The sequence below is a fragment of the Myripristis murdjan genome, chromosome 9 (genome assembly GCF_902150065.1).
Source record: "Myripristis murdjan chromosome 9, fMyrMur1.1, whole genome shotgun sequence".
Lineage (NCBI taxonomy): Eukaryota > Metazoa > Chordata > Actinopteri > Holocentriformes > Holocentridae > Myripristis > Myripristis murdjan.
The window spans coordinates 12,438,496-12,460,716 of NC_043988.1; the positions used below are offsets into that span (position 1 = coordinate 12,438,496).

Here is a 22,221-nt window from a genome sequence, read left to right on the forward strand (position 1 = left end):
CACCCTACTGTAGTTTCCTCTGAAATCTCAAATCGCTTTGGCTTGCGAGCTTCTGTGTACTTTAAACCTATAGGTTTTGTAGGTGATGGACTTACTCGTAAGCCCCTCAGTCACAGGGTGCAGTAACCGCTGCCAGGACTGTTCAGAAAGATATGGATAGAGGACTAAACCTCGGAGGCAATAAGGGGAGTAATTTCTTTGTTTCTTAGGTAACTTGTCACTGACCTGTATAGGGAAATCCCCACCTATACCCTGTAGTTGAGTTTTTAGTTACAGGATTCGGTGCCCCAAGTTCCAAACTGATGTGTGAGCCAAGGTGTGGATGCATCAGGACTGGGATGATATGGGTGGGGGCAGGGGCTTAGTTGACTTATCTCACACGAAGAATATAGCCTGTAACGTGAAACCGTGGTCTAAGCAAAGTCTAGTGATCCCTCTGTTTGGTCACATGAATCACCGCTGCCAGAAGTTCCACTGTATAGCAGAAAGTATTCCATGAAAAGTGTAATTATACTAAAGCTGTATCTTGACTTTAGTATACTCCTGTCTGTGGCACTTTTCCCATGGTTGCCATGACAAAGCACATATGCTCACAATCATTTTCACAATTATCTTAAATGGGTCTTGCTAATGTCTGAATTATCCAATAAAAGCACAACCAATTAACGCTGAACACAAACTGGGCTCTGAGTGCCTGGAGGTGCGCTACCTTCGGTCAGTGTATAAGCTTTCTGAGGGCTCTCATATGCAACAAAGATCCATTGTTTTCACATACTAAGAGATATTTGTTCACTCCCTGTATCAATGGTCTTGATTTGATTATACACTCAGGCAATATGTGCAAGCAGTTCTCATGTTTGCAGTAAAGTCAGCAACTCTGCACAATCCAATAATTCTCTAGCTAAGCAATTGAAAAAAAGGCCATTATGTATGGAGCAATCAGTGTTTCATGGCTCATTTCCTTGACTGTGATTTGATTTTGCTTGTCAGTGTTTAGGTGGCAGCTGACGGCCCTTTGACCCAGAGGATCTCTGAATCACTCCTCCAGTCTCGCTTGTATTTGTGTGGGTATCTGTGTTTTACAACTTAAAAAACAATAACTAAAGGTGCAGGATGAGAGCTCACAGTAGCCGCCTCTGGTCTCCTTTGTGTATCTTTGTAAATTAAAACCAACTGGCACATGACTACGCTACCTTGCCCGGCTTTTGAGGTTTAGGGACTTGCTCAGACTTATCATGAACTTATGATACAACAGTGTAAACATTTATAGCCTCAGGGATGGGCTCATTAAGTGGCATTATTTGCTTTAACTGTGGCTGGAGTGAAGGCTGCAGGCTTTATTGGCATAATTGCATAGCTATTTAAGGGTTGTCTCATACAGTAATACACAATAATAATGTTCCATTCAGGGTTTTACGTGAAATCCCACTATCCCAGGCATACCAGCTCGTTTCTACAACCACACCTGTTTGAAGTGACCAGACTGAGTAATAACTTTAAAGTAATGTCTTTAGTTAGAGAATGTTTTTTGCTTGTTTCTTTCTTTGATTTTGATTTTTAAAAAATACTAAACGGTGCAGCATTAACAGCAACAATGAGTCAGGGATTCTGCATCATGGTTTCGAAATTATTTCTTTAATGCTTCTATGATTATCAGGATTTAACTGCCGTCAAGACAAACCAGTGTATTGGATGAAAACCGAGTGAATCCAGTCCCCATTGTCTGTCACTTCTGATCCACCCTTATCAGACGTGGATTGTGTGGAGCGCAGACAAAAACCACACATATAGTCATAAAGAACCAGTAATCCTTAGGGGGGGTAAGCACTTAAAAAACAATCCCCAGAGCCCCCTTTGTCTGTCTGTTTCACCACAGTTCTGGCAACGTGATTGACAGCTATGGAAACTGTTTTACTGTGCTGTTCTTGCAATGAGTAGTCTCCAGAGCCTAAGGTAATAACTAGTCTGGAGTGTTGACTAATACATTTAGTGGTGTCTCTGTGTAACCATTATCAAATGTGTTCCAGCTGTTTGAGTTCTGATGACAAATTCAGGTTTTCCCAGTTTGCCAAGCTTCCTTGAGAGACAAAGGAGGGATTTCCTCTGAAACAGACAGGCAGTGGCAGTACCAACGAATTTGTTCGGTGCTGTTATCAGACAGGGAGGCGGTTGAGATGTAAACAAATGATCTGCCAACACAGAAATGTAGCTCGAAGCAACAGTTGCATGAAAAAATGTATAGATCTTTCCCCGTGTCTACACTCTCTCTATGTGCATTGCATCTTGCCTCTACACTAATGCTCTGCTGCGTAGATTACAGAAAACTATTGATGATAGCAGACAATGGGATAATTTTTCATCACTGATCAAATATTGCTATAATCAATCCATCTGATGCATGTTATTTGCTGGTAAAGTCCCTGCATTTATATAATAATTGGACTGATAAACACTTTTCTTTGACAATCACATATTATCGGGGCTTATGTTTCAGGTATTAGCATGACCAAGAGTCTTGCTGAGAAAACTGCACGTTTACATCTTGACAAAAGCAGTGCCATCTCGATTGACAGTGCCCTTGAAACCGAGTAGCGACAGAGGGCCCTTTTATGCGTTATTGAATAAGAACAACAAAAGATAGACAAAGTTCATTTTCTTCACGTGTCAGGCACAACAAAATAAATGAATCGTCAAGGGATAGAATGATCGCTTAATACAATGAAAAAAAAAGGGAATAAAAGATGTGCAAAACTTAAGTCCTGATAACCTTGCTTGCATGACAGACAGAGAATACAGTAATATTCTGTGACCTACGAGGACGGAAAATGTCCTTGTTATCGTTGCATTTTGGTTGCAGCCAAACACATTCATACAAGCCCACGCACGCACACACCCACCACTATAACTGATGCAGACATAATGACAGTTGTGGCAGCTTCCCATTCTTCAGCGGGAAACAGAGGGAGATTTGGGAGATTAGATTTCAGATTAGAGTGAATATCATAAAAAAATGGTTCGGAGGTACTAGAACGTACATCCATGATTTGACACAGATGTGCATTACTGTCTCTGTTTTTATGTGTGTGTGTGTGTGTGTGTATGCCTGTGTGTGTGTGTGTGTGTGTGTGTGTGTGTGTGAAAGTGAGTGAGTGGGACACAGGGGCTTGTCCATCCTGCCGCACAATAAACAGTTTGTTTCCCAGGAGCACCCCTCATGTTCCTGTTGTTGGCTCCATCGCCGCTCACTGGGAAACGTCCTGGCCTCCATTGTCCAGGAGGTCGGGGGTCACAGGATGCTCCTAAAGGCCCAAAAGGGGAGGTAAGAGGTTGGATGTGAGGCATGATAAAGAGCTTTCCCCCCCTTAAAAAACAAAAAATTAAAATTGCTGCTTTTTCTCTCTCTTGTCACACCATCTTTCATTCGAAAACCCAGTCATTTCAAGAGTTTCAGGAAACAAAGTCAGGGTTTGGGGCACAATTGTCTGACTGACCATTTCGTACTAAACATCCTGATTGCTTTTAGTTAGCTCTTCATGTGTAGAGCTCTGTTCCCTCTGTGCATTCTTTGTACATCTTTATTAGGTCCTTCAGTGCAGCGATTTCCTTTAATGGAGGACATGGTACACATGCTTTCCCATAGGAGTGTGGGGAATTCATGCTAACCAGCAAATGGAGGAGAAGGCGTTTTATTAAAGGAAGAAATGGCTAAGAAAGAGCTGCTTGTATCTTGTTATTTCCATCACACACATGTTGAATGTCATGCACAGACAGAGCTAAAACACCGCCTGAGACGATTATGTCCATCATGGAGTACATATATGCTTACATGTACCGTGTCCTTTCAACAGAATGGCACATAAACAGCTTCATAAAATGCTGTTTTTTGCTGCCTGATTAAATTGGTCATTTCATAACAAGAGGCGTTTATGCTACCTAAACAGAGACACCATGCTGCCATAATGGAAATTTCTTGCACCTCTCTCGAGACCGCAAACAGACAGCAGGTGCTGAGGTGTGTATTAGTACGTGTGCATGTGTATGACAAAATCCATGCAACATTTCCTGTGTAGTCCTACGTTTTTTTGAAGACTTGAGAAATACTGTTTTTTTTTCTTTTTTTTACTGCAGTTGAACCGAAGCGCTTTAGGACCTGCAGCGTGTCATCTCCCTCGGCGGATTGGAGGAATGGGATGAGTAGATGTGCAATTCTCTGGACATTCTCAGGGACACATTTGTCTTTTTTATGGCACAAAGGACTACAGCTTTGAACAATATTCCAGATGCTCTTTGCATTGCATATTGTCAGCTTATTACTTGTGTTCTAATGTCGTGCAATCCACTGCACTTTAAATTCTATATCATCGCTGATGCTTGATGTTTATGTATTTGTACCCGCTGATATGGTTTACTTCGATGTATGTGTATTGCGATGCAGTATAACATACCTCTCATAAGCATATACTGTAGATGTAAACAAGTATCCACACTATTTCCAGTTTTAAGGAGTGCTTTTCAAAAGTATCAACCACAATGAATATTCTCTGTTCTTGGCTTCGTAACTGCATTTGTCAAGACTTGGAACATTTGATGTAAAATAAGAAAGTAACATGATAGAGGATAGGAGCTGGTGATCTCTGCAGCCACGGGCAATTATGAATATAATGCTTGTAGTTTGAGTTACATACTCTGCATTTTCCTTGAGACCTGACCCTCACCCCATCTTGCCCTATCATATCAGGTTGGGAGTTACTGGAGGAGGGAGGTGACAGCTGGAAATGGTTTGGGGGTCTCCGGATAGTTTGTTTTCAGACCAGGCTGTGGGGAATGGCTGAGGGGAAGTAGATGAGGGACATATTTAGGTTAGCCATCGGCTGTAGTGCTGTGTTCCTCGTGCCGGCAATACTGTTGCTGAGAATGATATCACTGTAAAAATCTGTACAGCAACATGTCAAGCTGGCTCACAGTGTTCATCTCCCTAAGCATGGCAGGGCGAACTGGACTGTCAAGGTATGCCAGTAATGTGCCACTATCTGAGCTAATTAGACTGTGTGTGTGTTTTGAATTTTCCTAGAGCACTTTGACCTCTTGTGGATTAATTTCCTGGTCTGTTGTGTTTCTAAGTCTGCAACAGAGTTCTGGCATAACTTGCCTTCTCACTTCCCAGTCCTACTCAGATGGTGGGGTGCTTTTCCTTTCTTTATGACCAAATAAATCTGACTGGTGCCAAAGAAAAAAATGGGATTAAAATTCCCCTTTCGCTGTCTTGAGGAGCCCAGCTGCACTGCACTGTTTGTTTTCCACAGCACAGTGCAGCTGCAGAGTCGAGCATTACGGAGAGGTAGGCCGAAGCAAAAACAGAAATGACTTATTTTTATTAGCACATATGTTCCCATTCACCGAGTGATAATTGCAGCGTCGAATTAGTGGAAAAGAACGAAAAAAGCATTTTAATGTAGTTAAACATGCTTTCTGTTGGGAGAAATTGCATTTGAAGCATTTTTCTTCTCTTTTTTTTTTTTTTTTTTTACAGTAGCTCTTTTGCTCACAGCACAACCCTTCACTTGATACAATCTATTTCAGAAAAAATTTGCAGACTGTATACTGCATGATCCCAAGTAGTATTTAAACACAACAGTGATGCCTAAGTCTTAAGACTGATAATAGCATAGATGGTTTCATGCTGAAGTAAGCTACAGGGCGTAGTATCAGGCAGAGTATCTGGCTGGATGAGCAGTCATTTAGTTCTGTATTATTCCTTTAAAAATATTTAGCCGTCTCTTGCCAACATAAGAGGCATTCTGTGAAGCACACAAGGAGGACCGGAGGTGCAATGAGGCGGAGAGAAGAGGTAAGATGACATGCACCAAGAGATAACGCAACACAAGCAGAAATGTGGCACAGCAGGTAAAACATGTCTGTGAGCAATATCATCTATGGCAGCGTTCAGATGCTTTTCTTGTGAACGCCGCCTGAATGTAAATGAGCATGACTGCCCAGCAGGTTTGGGAGAGCTCGCTCGCAGCTGAATGCGCTCACTCAATACCTGTCTTGACCTTGGGGCAAGTTGGTCAAAGAAGCGAGAGGGCTGAGCTGTACTCAATAATCTGCCATATCTGATAGAGTTTCTCTTACAGCTCTGTGACACAGTTCCCCTACAGGATATGATCAATTTACTAACAACAAAACATGTCGCCTATTTCTGTCTCTGCATTTAATGACAGTGTTCACTTCAGTTCCACATCTACCAGAAAAAAAGATCTGTATTTTCCACAGAAAGTATTTACTCTCACAGATATAATTTCCCCATCCTAATGAGTCATTTAGACTAATGTTAGTGTTAAAATTTTGTTTTTCTTTAAACAGGTGGGGGAAATCTATCAATGTTCATTTCTTTCCATTCTCTCCAGTTTTTTTTTTTTAATTTTTTTTTTATAAATCAAGTGTCATTTTCTTGATCCTAGTGGGCCGATCTGCCCTTTTCTGCCTTGTTTCAACATATCTATACTTGCTCTCAAAAATATTCTTGAAACAAGTGAAAACAAGTGGGATTATCTCATCTCACTGGCAGATTTTTTCACTTCTTCTTCTTTTTTTTTTTTTTTAAAGAGTAAATATGACTGAATGGCTGATTTGACTGAATGACTGATATTTCATCCCAGATCATCCTTGCAATTAAGTTGATGGGTAATTAAAGGGTAATACCTTTTTAACTCATATCAACAACACTGTAGTATCTGTTATGGAAGGTAAAGTCCATGATACTGTTTTATTGCCAATAAAAGTAAAAGTATGAATACATTCTTAAGATAATGCTCTAGTAGAATTTATAGAGCAGACTTTTGAAGACAGTGAATGGAGTAACGATATTCAAAGATCTACTCAAATAGAATAATGAAATAATTTCCATGTCTGGACAACGGTACGGCCTCGCCAGTGGCTGGTAAAGAAACTGAGAAATAACAGCACTAGGATTTATTTTTCCACAGCGTTCATACCCCCCCACCCACACCCATACAGCTGTAGACACACTATTGGTACTTACGAGTATGAGGCAAGTACTAGCAGGAGGTTGTGTTGTAATTCTATGGAAGAGAGTTTTACACACCAACACATAAAGATGATGGTTTCCAGACCCAGTGCATTATTCTGACAGATTGTGAGCTGGTCCTTCTTTCGCTAGAAGAAAAAAAAGGAATGAAAAGACATGACTAATAATAAGTAATCCATGTGAGAAATGAAAGCCCTGTATGAACTGGGGACAACTTTATCTTCTCTTGTGGATACAGAGACAAAAACCAGCAAGGACGCTAAAAATATGCAAAAGACTTGTGGTGCAGTTTCCCAAGGCCAGAGAAAGGAAATAGACTGACAGTTTCTCCCTGACCTCTTTACTACCCCCCTGTAACCTCCTAACAACCCCCACGGGGGATCCTGTCTCTATGTGTAAAACAGACAGTCAAAAAGCATCCTGGAAACTTTAGAGCCAAAAAAACAAGGGGACGTGAGGAAGTCCAATAAGCTTGTATGCAAAGGGCTCAGGCGAGAGATAATCTCGAGGCCACACAGACCAGGCGCCAGGCCTATAGAGGAGCTCTATGGCGCTGGCCGCTCCCCAGCAGAGCAGCGTGGTCATTGTTGTCTTTGGAAAGTAAGCAGCTTCAGCGAGGCCAATGGTGTGAAAGCCACCTCTCTTCTTGAGTGTCTGCTCCAGACCTAGCTGTTGACATACAGGGCAGGTGCAGCTGCTCTCTACAACTGCACCAAGTAGAGCCCCCCCTCAAAACACACACGCGCACACACACACACACACACACACACACACACACACACACACACACGCACAGAGAGAGAGAGAGAGAGAACAGAGCACACACACACTGAGCTTGGATGTCACAAGACAGGGTTATATGGACAAAGACAAATCTACCATTTTCTTTAATATCTCTGCAAAAATCAGCGAGGCATTGCTGGGTTAACACAGGGGCCACAGACATGAAAACAATGGCTGGATTCTTCTGGCTTGAAGATGGCTATGGGAAATGGCAGGGATGCCAGTGCTGATAAGTGACTGAGGGTCTCAAGTTACTTCCAGCTGTCTACAGCCATGCATGCCTCTGTGGAACGTATGGTTCACGCATAATGCAAACCATTTCATTTGCGTAATGCTCGTAAAAATCTGGCGGACATATTAAATAAAGTCAACAGCCTCTCACTTGCACAGGGTTTACATCACAGGAAAGAATCTCCAATCCTCCAAGGAGCGGTGCTATGCATCCTCAGCTGAGAAAACACAGACAGTTGAAGACTGTGGCCTTGTAAGTGATAATGTTAACTGGATCAATAAAACCAGGGATAGCTGAATGCCTGCATGCAGCATCTGGAAAGGGTCTGACGCAGGCATTGTGGATGGCAATTATGTCACTTATTGAGCTGTATAGAGTAAATAACAGGGTTAGGGATTCATCTGTGCATTTAGTAACTGCACAATGAGATGCACTGTGCGTGTTTCTTATTGTTGTCTGTGCTCATTCTTTTTAAAACCATATAGCGCAATGAAATAAACATATAGGCACAGCAAAATGCATTACATTGCAGGATTCCTTGTAATTTGCATTGGGTTTATTTAAAGTTAATATAAAAAAAGGCCTGTAAGAGATTAATAGGAATGACTACAGTCTATGCTTCCCTGCTGGAAATAGAGTTACACTGAAAACAAGCGCCACACTGCATTAGCATCACCTCAATACCAGTGAGGGCCTCTTCCTGTCCATTTGGAAAATATAAGTACATTTTCAAGCGACCGCACACTCCAAGAGGAGAGTGCTTTTGGCAGGCTTTGAAGTTCTCAGAAATAATGCTCCTTAAAAGCATCCTCTGCAATACAGAAAAAAACACGAACAGGTATTTCAGTCAAGAGGCCTGAGTGAGCACTTCTTAGCAACCATGTAAATCCTCACCGCAGGACTAATACGCGTTTGATGTCTTGTTCATCTTATAATGTTGCTCCCTCGCACAAGCAGCATTGATTAGCCTTTGTTAAAGGGTATTGTATTATTCATTCATTTATTGTCTTTACTGGCCTATCCCCTTTCAGTCATACTGGCCCAGCGTGAATTGGGCTTACGGCACGGTAACAACCAGGACGGGTCACTGCTCCAGAAAATTGTTACTTCTGTCAGGATCGAGTAAAAATCAGTATAGTCAGAGCTCTACTTGGATCATATGGATTTAAACATAGTTGAAGGCGGGACAGTCTGATTCACACTCTTCTGTCTGGAAAACAGGGCGCTTTTTGGAAAGGGATACTACGAGTGCAACAAAACACCAGAGAGAGAAACACGGGCAGGAATAAAACTTTGAGACACAGTGTTTTATTTTCCCTTCCCTGCACAGTTTAGTGTTTCAGTTACACCCTCTGGGCAGTAAAAACTGTCATCTAATCGTGTCCTCACACAGTCTTAAATGCCATATACGCCCATACCAGCCTGAAAAGCGGACCTTTCTGTGGACTAAAACGGATATGAGGTTATTTTTGTGAGATCCATGATTGCATGAGGCACTCCCAGCCAGAGTTAGTGTGATGACTGAGGAGGTGATACAAGGGAGGCTGGGAGAGAACGCTGAGCTAATATGGCACAACGGTGATGCAAAGAGTTTCATAAGGACAGTTGAAATGTACCCAGCCCTCAAGCTTGGAGAAAGAATATTTGTTTAGTTTTCTGTATAATGTCTGATAGAAAGTTGATATACGTTTCATGTTTGCACAAGGAAAACAGGCACATGAACAGGTTTAATACAAGTCGATACTTTATATCATGGATAATTCACAACCGGTAACAGGTATTAAATGGTTTGTATCAGTTATAGTCAAATTCAAGTCAAGACAAATTTATCATGAAGCAATTTAAAGATAACTCTTAGGTTCATGGAGCATCAAAGGCCATAAATACAGATTGAGCAAACTAACACATCACAGATCTTAAGATATGAGGTCATGTCTTTCCTGACTGTTGCACATATTAATGGTCGATTTGTCTTTGTTGATTTTACCCTGCCTTGTGACATCCAGGCTGTATTAAAACAGATGATGGAGACATTCAAAGGGGCTGTTTGGACTGATGAAAAGCCTTAACAGATCCACTCTCTGGTACGCTTCAGATACAATCGAATGAGACTTGAATCTCCTGAACTGAGATAGATGGAGGCAGCCGGAGTGCAGTGTGTGATCTGACATGTCCTCCAAACACATTAACTAGTATTATTAGAGAGCTTGACAAGGTGGGTTTGGCACGGCAAGATATGTTTGACACACCGCAGCAGATCAGAGGCAAGACAAGAGGAACTCTTTTACACCTCTGAAACAGTGAGGCAAAAACGTGACGAGGAGATGGGAATTACTGCTGAATTAAGCACCACTTTGATCGGAAACTGATTGACCGATGGTTGGCAAAACATGAAAGGATGACCTTGAATTCTCCAAAGCAAGTATGGATTGGCGCACGGCCTCTCTCTCTCTCTCTCCCTCTCTCTCCTCTTCTCTGTATGTCTCCCAAACACACACAAAACACAGAACCGCACGTGCACACGCACTAGTGAGCGGAGCACACATACATGTAGAAGCACATGTACATGCGTAGACACACGCGTGCACGCACACGAGCGCGCCATCCGTCTTTTTCACACTCACTCTCTCTTTAGTGGGGAAAAAATGAACACACAGTCACGTACGACAAGCCAGAGTTGAGAGAGCAACTTCAAAGTAAGGCAGATGCAGGGACAGCACCCTCTGAATAAATTTTCTGGCCACCAGTCGATCTGCCCCCGGGCTAAGATTGTGGCTGTTCACATCTCTCCTGACCCCTCATCAGCTCCCAGTTAAAACCAATCCCACGCTAATAAGGGAGCCATAGAGGGAAAGGAGAGATACGTAGGTAGATATAAGGCAGATGACAAAATCTATAGCGTGCACGAGGTATTAAGAATACAGCAAGTATCTGTTTCCATCAAATACTTGCACATCATAATCCTCCGAAAAAGCCACTGCAGTTCATTCGATGAATAAATCATTGAGAGAATGAAGGGCTTCATTCCAAAACACAACACATCGAGAACAAAAAAAAATACATCTCTACCTCAATTTCATCAGTCACTGTTTAAGATACATGTACTCAAAATCATGACAGTTTATAAGCACAGTTGTTCCGATAACTTGCTATTTTTATAATCTGCTTAATATAATTTTCATGCCAGCAATCATTTTGTAACAATAGGTGTCTTTTTTTTTTTTTAAATGGTGGCTCTCATTGTGGAATAAAGCATTTCAAATACAGTGTGAGAGGATCTTGTATTTATCACAGAAGTGCTACATCTCAGTGTGCTGTTACAGGTTACTGTGGACAGCGCTGTGCTTACTACATGCCAATGGTACTTAATAGCACACTGCTGAAACTTATGCATGTGTGAGAAGTGTCAGTTTTAGAGTGGTATTCTTATTCAGATGCAACAGCAACCTCTAATGTGTGTCATTAAATTATTTTTCTATGTTGACTGGTTTTAATAGTTTCTATTAATCATTTGTAATGGTATTGTAGGCTATATGAACAATGGATGTGATGTAATTACAGCTGCTGGAGCATGCACAGTCTGTCGACATTTCTAAGATGTGATGGATTCTTCAAAAATAACTATATTTTATCTGTATTACATTTGCTTTAAATATACAGAAAAAATAAGTTAGATACCATTGTTGGTGGCAAACAAGAGGGTTGCAACATATATTTAGATGAACAAAATGAACAGCTTGTCTAAGCATCATTTGGAAAATGCATTCTGTTACATTCTCTACATGCTGTAGCCCAGAAAAACAATGATATGTAGCCCTGAGGGCAAATATTCACCTGTGTACATGCAAGTGCAAGCATGTGTGTCTGTGTGTACAAGAAACCCACTGTCCATAACCGCCATGCATGCAATTCATAGTGATGCAGTATGCAACCACATTGCTTTTAACGGAATACAAATACACACACTCACACGCAGACACACTCACACAAACACCCAGGAGGAGTGGGGATCTAATGAGGCCCGTGGAGACACTGCTGAATTGTCAATCAACCCTCAGCTTGCTGACATGCAGTCGACAACATCAATGGGTTTTTTCTCAAACAGGGGAAGCCTGTCGAATTGCATCAGAAGCAAAGAGAAATCGGAAGTCCACAGGACTTTCGCTGGAAAAGGTGAGAAAGGTGGAGTGGGTAGATGTTTTAAAAGACGGGGGTAAATTTGAAGAGAGACGGACAGAATAATAGGGTAGTACTTCTGACATTTTTGGAAATGAGCAAGGAAACTTTGCAACTTTGATTTTCGTGCTGCTGGCACAGTAAATATTGAAGTGCTTTCTCGTGCAAAATTTGAAAACACATCCTCCAAGCCCTGATGAAGTTTTATGTGCAGGTTCCTCCATTTGAACCAAAAAAAAAAAAAAGTCACATGCAGTTCTCTTGTTCTTCTGGCAGCGTTTGCAAAATCGAGTCCCCGATCCTGTTCCTCAAATCAACAACGCAGCCATGTATTTCAGTGCAGGGAGGGCAACGAGCCAGGGCCGTGCTGTCAATGTGGGAGGCCTGCAGATTCAACCTGCTACACCACTGTGTCAAGCCTATAGCAGTGCTATAATGGGCCGTGCTTAGCCCAACTGCTACTGGGCTTTGCCGTTCCCAGTGTATTGTTTTAGGACACACAGACATACAATTTACATGGCACTGTGTAATTATGACTTTCTCACTAAGCCTGACCAGCCTTTATCACACGGCTGTAGGCACCACGGTTTCTGGTGGTGGCCTCAGCACTAAACAGGAGCTACTGCATGGCCAAGGCGCTGCACACGTTGTTGTTCAAGTTTACTGGAGCTCTGTGAGGCGATTCGCTTGTGCATTTTCTAAGATTTGAAGTGCTGTGGGTATGCACGCACAGGTGAGGCATAGTCCATCTGCCACAGAGGATGAATTGCATTTTTTCAGTGCCATGTCCTCATGCTTTTGTTTGGGTTACAGTTCACAAAGAAAGTGAACTTCCTTTCCACTTCTTTTGTTTGCCTGCAGGATTCGTATCTACCCTGACATGACTAATACACCACAGCGCCAAAAGTTTCTGACGCTACTATGTAGAAAATTCACTCCATGAGGACTTTTTTTAACAGATGTGAAAATGTGAACACCCATAGTAATAATAATAATAATAATAATAATAATAATAATAATAATAATAATAATACTTTTAGTATAAATGTGGGCATATGCTCAGTGGTCATTTTGCACTATTACTAATTAAGTATAAAAAAAAAAATTAAATAATAAAATCTGGGGGTTTTCTGCACTGAAATGGCAAAAAGCCTCATCATGTTGTGTCCAAACACATTAATTACTCGTTTTCTACTCTATTCTAATTCTATTAAAATGTCCTGTATTATTTTTATGGCTGTGCTGGGCGCATGTTGGCTGCGTGTCGGAGGCTTGAGGGTTAAGAATAGCTGATCTACATGGTGGTGAATGAAGTGTCGGTTTTCAGTGCAAACTCCTCCTCTACGGACGAGCTGCGCTTTTCTTCCACTTGAACAACCAAGTAGTTTTCAGGGCGCATTCCCCGGCAGCGATGTGGAGGGAAAGAGCGACTTGGTCCAGCTGAAAATCCAGTAGTTTTGCAACGGGTACCATCGCACTTGGACAGTTTATGAGTTTTTGCGCTTCTTAGGGAAAACGCTCCACCGTCGGCGTAAACTTCTGCGGGGGAAATAGTCGACACTCTCAAGTGAAGAAACTGCAGCCTGGCCGTTGCGCCTCTATTCTTTTTTTTCCTTTCTTTTTTTTTTTTTTTTTTTTTGGCCTGAGCCATTGTTTTCTCACACATGGATATTAGGAGGTGAAACTGGACGTCATTGTTGTTCTTGAGTAACCTATCAGTCGGTTTGACTGTAGTTTGCACGGTCCCTGGGGGTCTGTAGGAGGAGAGTCCCATTCCTCAGCAGCACAAGGAGAGACACACAGGGGCCACAAGTTGTCCACTGCGAAGGAGACAAAACTTTGCCAAGTTCCAGCGCATCCGGCCGCCGACGCCAGATTCGATAGCTATTTCACGCCTATGCACATGTTTTAACTTTTATGGTGGATTATTGCGAGATTCAACATGGAAAAATGGGAAGACGCTCCAAGCATGAGAACGGAGTTTTGAAAACGCACCACTGCTTGCAGATAGCTTAGTTCATGGTTTTGACTCACTCGTTTGGACTACTTTGAAATAATAAAAAAAGCCAATTGTTTTTAGCAAGTCTTATTTTTTTCCCTCCGCTAAATACTGTCTCCTTTTTTTGGTCTGCAAAAATGCCACAATTAAACGGAGGAGGTGGGGATGATCTGGGGGCGAATGATGAAATGATATCTTTTAAAGACGAAGGAGAGCAGGAGGAAAAGATCTCCGAAAATGTATCAGCAGAAAGGGATTTGGATGATGTGAAATCCTCCTTAGTGAACGAGTCGGAAAACAACAGCAGCTCGTCAGACTCAGAGGTAAGGGGCACCGCACATGTGAAGTTGTTGTTCAGACAGCTCGCCGTTGAGAGGGATGCATTTAATAAACGTGGTGTTGAAAGTTTCACTAGTTTCTCTCCCTCCATGTGTATACTCTCCCCTTGTCAGCAAGCAGAGAGGCGACCTCAAACCAGACCCGACTCAGAAAGTTATGAGAAAACAAGAGATTACTTCAGTGAAGGTAAATAAAACAAACACTCAACCCTCCATGCAGATTTGTTGCACTGCCATGTCGTTTTTGCACAGTTTTTAATTCTGGATAACATTTTTTTTAATGTCCGCAGCACTGAGAAGGCATCAAGATGGTGGCTTTTTCAAGAGTCCCCACTATCCTGGCTATCCATTTCTTATGATCCCAGACCTCACCAGTCCCTACATATCCAATGGTTCGCTGTCTCCCAGTGCAAGAACGGTGAGTGTTCATGTCGATGCCATTGTGAACTCTTGTTTCCATAATAACATGCGTACTCTCCAAAAACTTTGGCCGTGCGTAAAAGTTACTTGTGCACTGCCAGACCGCCATATTCCCTCCGAGTGGCCTCTCAAGGAGTACTAACTACTTCTTTGTTCTTTTGGGGGATATAAATTTCTCTCTGCCACCCACCCTCAGAGAGCATTGTGTTCAGATTACTTCACATTATGCTGAAAGTTTGAATTTGTGACTCATTGTTTTTGTTTATTTATTCAGGAAATCTTAATCCTTCATGCGAAAACCATTATAATATCCCTACAGGAACTTCTATACAAGTGCTTATAGTGACCTTGTCTTACTAATGCTATTTCCATAGCCTGTGATATTGCTGTAATACGTGTATAGGGCCATATGTATTTACAGTGTGCAGTGTCCTTCTGAAATTTATTGTAGGATCACTAGAGTTACATTGTTTTCCTGTTTGGGTTATTCACAGGGGAAGCAGCACTTTAGCTAAAAAAAACCTAAATGTCGAGATAAAGTATCCAAGCATTCTCCAGTTGCGTTTTCAAGACTATAAGTTTGGAATTGAACACTCTAAAAATATATATAAATATATAATAAAATAGGCTTTTCATTAAGTCACACCCAACGGTAACAACAATGTAATACCTTGCTTTGACACACATGGGAGGCATTTCACTGCAATGTACATGACAGCAACTGTGGCAGCTGAGGGAAATCTAAATGATAAGGCTGACAATCAGAAGTGCATGTGAGCCTTAAATTGATTTACTTATCAGAATTGGTTGCACATTTGTTTATTATGAGGCTGAGAAATTGGTTCAGTTAGTGCTGGCAGTTGTTGAATTGCTTACTGATATTATGTTAATCTTTTTTTTTTTTTTCTGTAGACATCTCTGGGCATAAACATCATGTTTTTGAACATGGGTGACCTACAAATTAATTATGCGCTTAGACTATACCTTCATTTTAGTCTAGTTTACACTGACGCTAACAAGGTCACCTCCATGAAATTTTGAAAGCGTGTAAATAAATAAATAAATTCTGATTTAGGTCAGTGCATGATCATATGGAATACTGATTGCAAAGAAACATGCACCATTTTAGGATTGCAGTGTTACCCACAGATTTCAGCGGGAACAGTCCAAAATGTGTGATTTTTTTTTTTTTTTTTTTAAGAAAAACGGGACTATGCAAACTTCCTTGAAAATAACCTCTGCTGGAGGGCTGTGGTGTCCAGGGCACGTCCATCCCCCAAACCCTGTCACATCCCCCCCAGAAACCACGTACTTTCGTTAAGGCCTGGCAGGCATTTGACTGAAAAGACACCCCCCCCTCCTTTTTTTTTCTGTCTCCTTTTCACTGTTCCGGGCCCACTCCCCCTGCCTCCCTGCACCTTCCATTCAATTAGAAAGGCGTTAGTTGACCATTGTTATTCTGAACAGTCTTGATGGCTTCATTGGAGGTCTCCATCGGGGCTCATTAACTAAATGGCTACTCTCCTCACACTAGGTGATACATACCACTGTGGAGATCCTCTGTGTCTTTTTTTTGGGGGCCACCAGAGTTTCGTAGGAATAACAAATGTGCGAGATATACTTGTGCTGCTGTAGAAATGCATTTTTATGGATGCAAGGCTTTTATATTCACTTTCTTCAATTCTGATTACTTGTAGGGTTTTTTTTTTTTTTTTTGCAGGAAACGGTGGCAGATGTTTCTTGCATTATTCAAAGAAAAGACTTAATAGACTGAAGTAATTGACTGAAAATGTTTGTAACCCATTATCTCGTCCCCACATTGTTTTGTCTTCATGTCTCACGGTGCAGCCTGGAAGAAAAGACTCTCACTTCCTTGTGTTTTTTTTTTTTTTTTTCTGTCCAGGAAAACAAACTTGAGAATTAAAAAAGGCTGTTCTTGTTGCTTAAGGCAAAGTAACAAATAATTGCTAAGGCTTTTTGGAGGTTAAATCCTCCATATTATGGTGGAAGGAAAGAATGGGGTCAATGGGACAGAGAGAGCTGACTGTGTCAATCATCACCGTGGTAGAAAACAAGCAGGCAGACAATGGCTGGCATACTTAGGATGCATACCAAGCAAGACCTCTTAAGCTGTTGGTGGGTTCTCCATATTGTACAGAGGTGCAGCCATTGCTCATGGCTTAGTGTGAATGTGCTGAATTTGATTGGTGAGATGTTGGGCTTATTACCTTTTTCGACTCAGGGTTTGGTCTGTTTACCCATATGGAGGGAGTTTGATACCATTAGACTTAGTGAAGAATATTTACCAGCAACCTGCACCAGCATTTGGTCAACAAGTTAGTTTAGCAAATGAGCTCCGCAGTTATATATGCTACTACACTTGCTGCCCTGTGTACAGTACCTGCAGGACATCCTAATTGGTTTGAGGGATAGATAGTGCCAGCGGTAACTTTGGGATTGCGTTTGTGTTGTTACTTCTCCGGCATTGGAATCCATACGTTCCCTAGGCTGACAAACACTATATATGTCTGGGAAAAAAAGCACTATAGTGAGATTGGCAGATGTGCTGTGTTTGTGTGGTGTGGTCATGCTGGGTGCTGTTGATTGAAAAACAGAAAAGGTATGTCTCTCGCACAGATCACCTGAGGAGCGCAACTCGCTGCTTTAATTTCCAGGTGGAGTTAGCTGCAGCCTCATAGCTTTGAGTGCAGTGCGAATACTTAAGGTGCACATACAACAATGTGTGAGACAGAGGGTGGTTACATTTTTCCATCCTCCCCTCTTTACAACTGCCCCCTCTGGTCTGGCATCTTAATAAATAATTTTGAAACAATATGCAGTGATATATGTAGTGATACTCTTGCACCACAGTGCTTATTATAAATATAAAGAGCACAGTTTGGAATAACAGGAAGGTGCTTTTGCTCAACAGCCTTTTCTGCCTAAGTGCAGCGACTTCACCATGTGATGTGCTACATGGTGAATGATTTGAGGCCCAGCTTTTAAATGTGGATGTGGCAACCCTATCATGAGCAATGAGAGACAGGCCTACATGGGATCAGCACAAAGTTCCCCTGAGGGCCAGGCATAACTGATTTAAAGCCTGCTCTGAGCTGACATTCCGCTGTAATCCACCGAGAGTTGAGGAGGAGGTTTTATGTTTGGAAAGATGTTCCACCAGACTTTTGCCTGGTGTGGGGTTCAGGGCCAAAAAGGTTTTTCCCCCGGGGTTAGATCCACAAATCCCACTCATTGTTTTTAGGCCCTGCGTCGATTTATTGACACGATTTCGCTGCTTTCTTCCTGTAGTGACGGGCCAGTGCAAGATTTAACCGGTGAAAACAGCCTGCTTGACACTGGATCTATCATCAGCTTCATCAGCAGTTTAGATAACTCTGCTAGTACATCATCATCATCACTAAAGAGTGAAATGCCTCTTGTGTGTGAGAGGTGGCACCTAAGTGAGAAGGAGGTTAGCCACACAAATATATCTTCATCAAATACCCGGTGGGACACTCAAACTCCTGAGCATGATTGTTGAATAGAAAATTGTTTGAGATTGAGCCGTGAATGGAGAGCTTGTATGCGTCCTAACATGTCGGTAGCTACAATTGCATGCCTTTCTGACTTCGTTTTTTCCATTCTTTCTGGTGCTTTTGGTGCTTAAAAATGTGCAGACAAAGAAAAGTCAACATCGACATTGTCCTGCTGAATAAAAGGGCCTCTCCCTGCATAAGCAAACGGTGTTTGTGTGGAGGTATCTTTTCATCAGGTTGCTCACTTGGCTTTTCCACTTACCTTGGTGTGTGCGAGTGTATGTGTGTGCCTGTGCACGTGTGCATCCATGCATGCCATACGTTTGCGTTGGTGTGTATGTGTGTGTAGGTAAGGCTGTGGGGTTGGAGGGGGATTTCAGGTGAGGGTCTGTGGATACTTTGCAACAGAGGCAACAGTGTACAGGGCTCACATTCTGACAACCCTCACTGCTGTATGCCGCTGCTGAAAGTAATCTGAATGTTAGCTTGCAAATATTTTTTTAACCAAGGACTGTGTCAACAGAGCTAACATTTTTGACTAGGTTTATAGTTTTGAAAGGATTTTTTTCTTCAAAGGCAAACAAATCTACATCAATTTAGTGGCACTTTTCAATTAAAAAAAGATCGCCTGCAGCCTCAAAAATGCCATGGCTGGCTGAGGTCTTTCTTGGAGTGATTAATTTTGATAGTGAACTTATTGTTAGACTAGAGGAAATTAAATTAAAATCCGTAAAAGTTTGTTTGGAAATACCTCATTAATCATGATTTAGTTTCACAAAGCAGGGGGAGGTGTCGGGACACACTTTGCGTTATTTTACGTTTCAGCAGTGTTTTTTAATTTGATGTTACACTGTAATAGCAATGTATTTAAACAGCAGTATGACTGAACGATTACTGTTATATAACACAGATGCAATCAAGGTCAAAACCAGGTTGTAGCCCAATTATTGCAACACAAATCAAAGCAATTATACTGGTAATTATACTGCCATAAAAAAATGTAAAGCATTATGTTACGGTTAAGATGGCTCGGTTTAACACATCTTGATGAATGCATGACTCACTGTGCACCTAACGCATCAGGAGGTATGCCATCTTAAGGGATATATATGTATATATTTATTTTTTCCAGAATCTGTAGAATCAAACGGTTAGTCGCCTCCTATCCAGCCTTTCTTTCTGGGGTTTACAGAACACAGTGTTGGCATTTCGTCTTCAGACCAAGGATGCCCATGTTCACTTCCTAACAGCACTTGTGTAGATCTGTGTGAAATGGTGTCAGTCCTGGTCTGTATTCCTCCCTCTCTGGTCTCTGTGGAAAGCATGAGCTGGCGTGAATTCCTCACGCTACCCCTAGCCTGCTTGTTCACTACCTACCCACCCACCCTCCCGCCTGACATTAGAAATTCTGTTTATAGCACTCTCTGGCTTCTCAAGAGCAGGGCCCATCAGGAGCATCTCAGCACCCTTTGAGGAAACGATAACCACCCTCTCCCCTCTCCAGCCGCAGTCTCCTTACGTTCAGTGACATCAATGAATCCCTTTGATGTGCCAAGATGAATATGTGTGCAAATGTGTTTTTATCAATTTATGTGTTTTTCTCATTCGCTGTGTTTGGCCAGAGCTGCTGCAGAGTTTTGGGGGCTTGGTACACCGCTTTTCCCTTTGAAAATTTGGTCATAGTTGTGTTGGAGAGGCATTTACCCAGAGTTGACCACATTTTTTAATGCACCTAGTCCCAAACATTTCTGCCTTCTTTTACAGAAATGCGTCACTGTTAGGAAGCGTTTTGAAGATATAATGGCTTGTTGTGTTGTAGACCCTAACATCAACAAACCTGGTGCTATGGAGTTTGGCTGGGTGACATCGCCAAAATCAAATATCACAGTATCTTTGACTAGATTCCTTAATATCAATTGGTAATGTGTGAATAAACTTAAACTTAAACTTGATGACGATTATTGGTGCTTTCATAAAATAGTTACACATAAGAGATTTCTGATAAAAAATCAAAATGAAAAATAGCCTTTCAAGCAGAAAAGGACACTACATTACAGTATCCAAAATCCCAGATATCTTATCTCATATCACAATAATGTAATATCAGTATATCAGTAAAACTAGCTCCATATTGAGGTATTTGCCGAGCATGGCTATATGCTGTAGGTCTTCTTTTGAAGAATTGTGTTGTCGATACTCTTTTTTTCCCCTGTCATTCTCAGGATGGGCTGTTATTGGCCTAAAAGCCAGAAGAGTTGAGGTTGTAGTGATGGAAACTACTCAACAGTATCAGTGTAATCAATCAGCTCAGCCATGACCACTCCTGCAGTTTACTCACTTAAGTCTCCATACAGTGCCTTATTACTGCTAATGATCAGTAAATAAGAGAAACAGAAGTTATGGGAGATGAAAGTGTAGGAGGGGACGGAGCCATGGATCATGTATCATGTGAATACCAGCTCAGTAAAGTCCTGCTCTGTGGTGTTAAGTTGGAGTCATGGTGCAGGGGGGGTGGGGTTAGGTTAGGTTTTATCAGGGGGTCAGCGTAATCAATCTCTCTCCCAGGTGATCAGACTTGTAGCTGACTGATGGGATCAGGGGGGCTCGGTGACAGTAAACCATGCTATTGGGCTGCCCCATATGTGTCTATATGGCCCCTGCATGGCCATAACTACTACTGTTTAGTTCACATAAAGAAATGTTTGCCCTCTATAATTGTACCTTAAACTCTTCACTCCGTTCTAATAAAATGTGATTGTACAGCAGGAAGAAAAAGAAAAAAACTCTAAATAGGGTTTCATCAGTCTGGTATTCCAAACAGCTGTTTTCAGTTTAAGCAGTGCAGGCGGCAGGAGAGGCAGAGAGCAGGGAAGAGGAGAGATTGTTGATGAGATGTGGTGGTGGGAGCATAAACTGGGGCAGATACGGGTCCTGCTATTCCTTTGCCTGTTATCCTGAGGTGGGCCGGCTTCCAGACCTCGAGGCACTCACTTATCTGAGGGATTGTGTCTCCCACAGAGCAGCGCTCCTCTGCTATAGACCACAATGCTTTGCCATTCCCTTACATTCGCGGCTCAATCAGCTAGCAGCAGGAGGCTATCAGATCATGTGCATGTAGCATCAGCGGCACTGCGATTTTTATCGGGTTTCACTTAAGTTCACATACGGGCCAGGAAAATGATTTCTCTGGGCTTACTTGGCAACGCCGAAGAAGAGCCGACAAATTGTGCACACGGTTTGTTAAAGGCCATGTTGTGTGTGAGTAGTATCTGTACTAAATAAAGAAGTGGATGGTTATCCGTACAGGATGAGGTTAGTTGACAGCGAGCAGAGCAGCTGTTCTTCTTGTTGAAGTTATAAATCAGGTTGGCTGCTTCCCTCGGAGCATGTCCCTGTAATGGTGGAGTGAGTTTGGACTGCAGCTCATGTCCCCTGACAGACACATGTCAAGTCAACACATTGCACCTGCATTCACGTGTGACCTACATCAGACCTCGACAAGTTTGTTTTATCATTGCACTGGTTTTGCCTCATAAATAGAGGGTTATTTTGCTGCTTAGCGAGCGCTGAACCTTCCTCTGTATTAGGTTTCATCTTGAAGGCAGCACCTCTTTAGCCAGTCCACTTAGAGCCTGGATCAGTCTTCCACGCTGTGACACCTACTGAAGAATGAGTGTCATTGAAGACCA

At 42.0% G+C, this 22,221-nt stretch overlaps 1 protein-coding gene across 2 annotated transcripts in view; it reads left to right on the forward strand.

Moving 5' to 3' along the window:
* Positions 1-13,630: 13,630 nt before the first annotated feature.
* tcf7l1b (transcription factor 7 like 1b) overlaps positions 13,631-22,221 on the forward strand; it is a 35,319-nt gene continuing 26,728 nt past the window's right edge. For both annotated transcript variants that reach the window (XM_030060863.1, XM_030060864.1), the window contains exons 1-3: positions 13,631-14,561; positions 14,691-14,763; positions 14,867-14,994. In XM_030060863.1, coding sequence (XP_029916723.1) covers positions 14,376-14,561; positions 14,691-14,763; positions 14,867-14,994 — 387 coding nt within the window. In that variant the 5' untranslated portion in view covers positions 13,631-14,375. The remainder of the gene's footprint in view (positions 14,562-14,690; positions 14,764-14,866; positions 14,995-22,221) is intronic.